Below are 6,712 nucleotides of genomic sequence, written 5' to 3'. Positions count from 1 at the left end.
TATATATATATATATTCTTTTTTTTATCAGATTAATTATATTGAACTTTATTAATGTTACAATTATTAAACTTGTTTCATTTAATAATTTATTGTTAGCACAAGACATATATTATGTTAGGAAGATTTAAATATGAACCATACCATTTAAGAAATTATATTAATTGAATAATTAGGTTATTAAAATAAAAAATTTAAATTAAATTATATATTAAAATTATCTATGACTAATAATTAATAGGCACCTCAACCTTGTTCAGTCTAACACCTGTTTGAATGCAGGTAAATAGATACACTTCGGAATAAAAATCAAGGCAATATTAATGGCTGCCACCTGCCCTAAAAATGGAGAAAATATTACATTTGATAAACCCGACGTATGGATGATGAAATGAATTGAATTAAGATGAGTAGTTCGCGGCGTGATATGATCCATGTTGTCATTCATCATTCACACGTAATATTTTCTCCTAAGAATAGCATATTGCAATGCTTATAGCTAACAATCTAAAGAAATTATAACTCAATCCTCCCAATAGAGCCTGTATATATATACTGTGTGTGTGTGTGTGTGATTAAAATAGTTTTCACATTATTTTATCTACAAATAATAATTTTTCATCATTCTTTCCAAAGTACTTGGAATAAGCTTAATCTTCTTCTTTATTCAATTTTTTTTTTCTGGCCATTCCAAATTAATTTTATTGCTCCTTATAGTTGCATCTTCCACTCTAAATAATATGTAGAAGTCGAAACTCACATGTCAAGATATTATCTGCTTTGGCTTAATAGCTTCATAATTGTCTCATTAGTGTAATTTCCTTGAAAGTTACACATCCCAAAAGTGCTCCTGTAAAAACACACATAAGTTTGAAATTCCAACCATTACACCAAAAGACACCTCAATATTTAAGAGTTTATTTTCAATACTATTTAAGAGATTTTACAATCTTCCTCACCTTAAGTAAGTGACATCCTCATCAATTTTCTTAACCCAAAATCATCCATCATGCAAATATAATTTATAAAGGTAACCCCTACAGATTTAAAAGGTGGCTCCCACTATGTAAACTTTATCTCATTTAGGGTATAAGAAATAATTCTTATGGTGTAACATTTTATTTTGTATGATATTTAGCTTCCAAATTCAGACTGGGGTAACAGTCCAGCTTGAGGTCCAACTTGAATACTCACTAATCAGATAATTGTCAAATTTAGCCTAATAGCCTTACAGATTCGTCCCATTAGTGTGACTTCTCGAGAGGTCACCATCCCAAGAGTGCTCCTACACGAGCATATTTAACTTTAGGGTTTCTAAAGAAATTCCAACTATCAAACCAAATGACATCTCAATGTCTAAGAAGCTGGCTTCATACTACTAAAGTAGGTTCACAAAATATATATCAAAATCATATGAAAATAATCCCACCACCATACCTTAAATAACACAAAAATTCAAATATTATTACGCTGAAAAAAAAAAATTAAGGTTGCAACAAAGTTTATGCATTATCATAAATGATAAAAGTAAAATAATTAATGCTTCACAAAAATGTTAATCTAACTTTCTTTGAGCTACTTTGAACAGTTTTAAGATATTCTCGTACACTACAAATGTGAGTGAGGCTGATGGAATGTTTTTCAGTAAGCTGGATGTGATTCCTCTGTAGAACCCTCGCACACCTTCAAATCTGCAGCATCCAACAAACAATAAGTAATAAGAGAAAAGGAATCAAGTCATGGAAAAATTTTTGGAACATAAATCAATTGAGTTTACATCTACAGTCATTAAATTTATTTGTATCATATATTAAACTCATCTAAAAAAAAAAACAAATTAATTATTAAGTAAAACTTAGCAAATATGGCCTTCCAGCAATTTGATGTTGATGAAAAATTATTCCATACGGACAGCGTATGCAGAATACGTTGTCCGATCTCCATCGTCCATTAGACCAAACTCGCGGGAAACCTCTTTTTTTTTTTTTTTTAAAAGAAAATCTGATGGACGGTGGATATCGGACAGCGTATGCATTTCTGCATACGTTGTTCATATGGAATAATTTTTCTTGATGTTGGGGGTGCATTTCAAAAAAGGGAAATTTACATACGTAGCACACAATTCTTATGTATTTACATATCTCAAAAGTAAACTCTCATATTTACATACAACACCTTGGTACTTTAATCCTATGCATCAAAATGTGTATTTCACTCTTAAAAAGTGGTAATAGAACTATTTTTGATGTGATATTAAAGATTTTAGTGTTATGTGTGTAAATATGAAAGTTTAGATGTGAGAGATGTAAATACATAAATGCCCCATATAATTTTTATGAATTTATATGTAGATGATACTTAATCATTCATATGAAAATGTTATGTATCAATGTTTAAGTGAATATTAAATATAAACATACTATGTATCCATACATATAGGTGATGCATAATTAATGAACATTATGCAATCATGTGGTAGAAATGAAAACTTAGAAATCATGATATTTTGATAATATATTGCTTAAAACAAGAAGCCACGATGTAGATGAATTACCCTTTATTTACATTATTACCTTCAATATATATTTCCTACTTAAATAGGCAACCATGACTTAATGCATCATGCATGTGTTGAAATGAATCATGCTACTTGCATTGACTTCCTATGGAAATAGGAATGTTATGATATAGCAATTTAAATTATATAATATTGTGATGAATCATGGTTATTTCTATGATTGATGCAGTTGATGTTATAATGAATTGACAGAGAATGCTTAGCAATATTTATCTCTTTATAATACGTAAGCATTCCAATTGGATGAAGGTGTCATACAAGAATAAATGTAAATTGTGATAAAGATAAAGTCACAATTGATGTTTATGTAATTATAACAAGATCAAATAGCATGAGATATTAGTTAAATTAATAAACTAGGAAAAGAGTGTCGAAATAGACCCTGGACTCTTTGAAATGGACCATTTTAATTCCAGAGTCTATGAAAATATCAATTTGGTCCAAAACACTTTTAATATGGGCTGAAATAGTTCCCGATTCTCATAGATGACTATTTCAACCTCAATTTAAAAATCTTAGAGTTAATTTGGCACTTCTATACACTTTGGGACTGAAATGGACCTCTGTAATCGTGAAAAATGAATCATATTTACTGATTTATAAATTAAAGGTCTGTTTGGCACAACTAATCCGCCGCGTCTGCGTTTTCAAAATGTCTCCATGTCGTTTGTTTTCTCTGTCTTCGGTGCGTTTTGCAATACACTAATTTTGTTTTGTAATAAATGTCGGTCGCAGGTCCAACTCCGCAACCCGTGCTTGGAGGAATTTTCTTACCTCGCTACCCTCCCGTCGCGCTTGCCCTCATCCCGTGCCCTAGGTGCCTCTTCGATCCTCTCCTCTGTCCTCGTCCTGTGGCTTCAATCGCTAAACAAGAGCTCCCTCTTACGGGTCTCTCACATGTCTCTCTAGATTGCTGCCTTTCTCCTCCTCTCTGCGATCCGTGGTTGTGGTGCTCTGTAAGTATTGTTGTCTTTCTTGTGGTGATTTTCAATGGAATGGTTTTTCTATGTGTTTATTTGACTCTCTCATTTGCTCTGAGAAGTTTGCAGTGCTCTGTGAGTAATATCATGCTCTTTCTTGTGGTGAAGTTCAAAGGAATGGTTTTTTTATGTTATTTTATTGCTTTCTCCTTTTTAGTGTTTTCTCTCTCGACTGTTGCCTTTAGTTGGGTTTGGATGTTAGGCTTGGGTGTTGAACTTAAATGTGTGTGCTGGCAGTTGGTGGTTGTTTCATGCTTGGAGTGCTTTCTTCATATTGTTTCTTTGATAAATAGAATGTTTGATGAAGAAACTAGGAGAACAATTGGTTTTGAATATTCTCCAGACTTTAATTTTGTTGCTTAATGGAAGTGATAATTCAAAGGTTGAATTTATATATTTATTGGCAAATGCAGTAAAAGCATGATATGTGTATCTTGAATGTGCTACCAAAGACTAGTAATTCACAGCCGCATTTTGGACTAGATGCGCTCCAACAATTCTTTTGTGTCTCTCTACTGTTGCCTTTGGTTGGGTGTTGGTGATGCAAGCTGACTTGCCATCTTGATGCTGCCTTATCTAATGTTAGCCCATAAATATAACAATCATGATAATTTCTGCCCATCATAATCAGATAATAAAGACAATGCACTGGTAGCTCGATCAAATTCCTTTCATTGGGATAAGGAAGTGAGGGATTACTCGTGTTGAAAGGGCTCTTCTGGATATGCATTTTTTTTTTTTACTTTGGGTTGTAATGCAACTGTGATGGGGGGTGGGTTGTGGTTATGATGGGGATGGTTTCTGCCTGGTTGGTGGTTGTCTTAGGATTAAGTTGTGGCTATGTGGGAGTTTTGATGAAGCTGTGATGGAGGTGGGTTGTGGCTGTGATAGGGGGTGGTTTCTGCCTGGTTGGTGGTTGTCTTAGGACTGGGTCGTGGCTGTGTGGGGTTTGTGATGGAGCTGTAATGGGGGTGGGTTGCGGCTGTGATGGGCGTGATTTCTGCCTGGTTGTTGGCTATCTTAGGAGTGGTTTGTGGCTAAAATCAAGTATGTATGGTGGAAAAAACCATGAAGGCGTTGAGATTTTCATTCTTTCTATATCAACATCATCATCATCAGCATATTTTGGATTGAATTTTTGAACAGATTTTCGTTCTTATGTTTTCTTGTTTTGGTTTTTAGGGTTTTTTGAGCTTATAGATTTGTTTTTCTTGTAGCTTTCTTTTTTTATCTTGTTTTTTGTTTTACTGGTTATATCAGTTTCTTTCATGATCCATTTCTTTTATTAGTAACGTAATGGTTAAAACCAAAAGAAGTGACTTCAGCAACAATGTGGGATAGAGAAGTCACAATCATATTTTGCAACCTCTATATTAAAGAAATTGAGCTTGGAAACAGACCAACCACCTACTTTAACAAAGAAGAGTGACAGAATATTACAAAAAAGTTCCATGAAATGACAGGAAGGGACTACAATAGGTTAAAATTTAGGAACACTTGATACTAACTATTATATGAGGTGTGCATTTTTTTTTCTTAGTGTTCTAAAGTGGTTTTTTTGCTTCTCAACTATCAGATGTATCGCTATGACAATTTAGTTGCAAACAACACTACTGCATAGGGGTAGGATAATCATTTATTCAGAAATAACTGCAAATTAGTTGTTTTTCAAACGCACAAACCAAATAATCAGTCAGTTTATCCGGACCAGCTGTTGATCAACAGCTTACCAGCTGCTTATCAGCAGATTATTAATATGCTTAAATAAGAAGTATAAATCTAATTATTATAATATCACCATGCTTTGTGATCTTGGTGGTAGGAATGGAGAACAAAATTTCAAACAAAAAAGATATTCTAATTAAAAGTCTCAACCAAAGTAACTATCAAAACAACATAAAAGATCTTTTTATATGAACAAAAGAATAAAATCCTAAACAAGATCTCTTTATTCAAGTATGAAAAACCAGCTGCCTTGTACCCATGAGAGGCTGACCCTCCATACTTTGTCGTCTAATGGATGAGTAAAGAGGCGTAGTTGATTTTGGAATATTTATCTATAAATGGAAAGGCCAATCATTCAACTTGGGTGCTTATTGCACAATCATATCTGACAAAAATATAAGGGAAATTAACATATGTAGCACACAATTCTTATGCACTTACATATCTAGCACCTAAACTTTCATATGTACATACATATGACTTCGGTTCTTTAAGCCTATGCACGAAAAGATGGGTTCCACTTCTTAAAAAGTAATAATAGTGCTATTTTTGATGTGATATTAAAGATTTGAGTACTATGTGTGAAAATATGAAAGTTTAGGTGTGAGATATGCACAAAAACAACAATAAAACCTTTATCCCACTAAGTGGGGTCGGCTACATGAATCTTTTTTCTCCATTGCGTCCTATTTAGTGTCATATAAATGCCCCAAAATATAAATGTGGCTGATTGATACTCATCAGCGTCAATTGATGTAATAATTTTTGCATATAAGTGATCAAAAGGGTAGAAGTCCCAAAATTATAAATGTTTGAGTTCAGTCAGGCATGGAACAAAATACAGCATACAGTTGAGTTCAAGAGCCACAAACTAGACCTATTAACCATATTGCAAAGAAGCAGGTTTATTATTTAATTTGAAACTGAAACCTCGAATAAAATTTTAATTTAAAATTAAAACTAAGATCGTAATTTTCAATGTCGTGGGATTCCCTTCCGCCAAAAAAGGTGAGCGTACTCTAAGCTAGGGTTGCTTTGGCGCAGCACTCACTTCACGCACCTACGAGGAGTCCATCCAGTAAGATCGGGATAGGGCTTGAAAAGCCGTTGTCTTACGAGGCGTTTTTTATAAACCATGGATAGAAGTTGAATATAACCTTGATTATGAATATGAAACTTCTGCTGAAAATCAAAGCTATTGTTGAGTATGAACTTAAATTTCAAATCAAAACTACAACCCCGGTCATCCCTCATTCACCTAAGAATTCGAGTACCACATCCTACACTTGGAGGGATCGAATCCCAGACTAGAGGGGACTTACAATTGACAAGCAGATACCCGACTAACTGATTTGAGTACACGGCGTATATATATATATGTATACATATACATACATATACATATATACATATACATACATATACATATA

General features: G+C 33.4%; 1 protein-coding gene across 2 annotated transcripts in view; it reads right to left on the bottom strand.

Moving 5' to 3' along the window:
* Nucleotides 1–1,473: 1,473 nt before the first annotated feature.
* Nucleotides 1,474–6,712, bottom strand: part of LOC110032403 (folate transporter 1, chloroplastic) — a 59,290-nt gene continuing 54,051 nt past the window's right edge. For both annotated transcript variants that reach the window (XM_020736032.1, XM_020736033.1), the window contains exon 11: nt 1,474–1,690. In XM_020736032.1, coding sequence (XP_020591691.1) covers nt 1,555–1,690 — 136 coding nt within the window. In that variant the 3' untranslated portion in view covers nt 1,474–1,554. The remainder of the gene's footprint in view (nt 1,691–6,712) is intronic.

The sequence above is a fragment of the Phalaenopsis equestris genome, unplaced genomic scaffold, assembly GCF_001263595.1.
Source record: "Phalaenopsis equestris unplaced genomic scaffold, ASM126359v1 Scaffold000938, whole genome shotgun sequence".
Classification (NCBI taxonomy): Eukaryota; Viridiplantae; Streptophyta; class Magnoliopsida; order Asparagales; family Orchidaceae; genus Phalaenopsis; species Phalaenopsis equestris.
The sequence above is the reverse complement of the archived record's forward strand: the minus strand, read 5'-3'. Positions and strand labels throughout refer to the sequence as shown.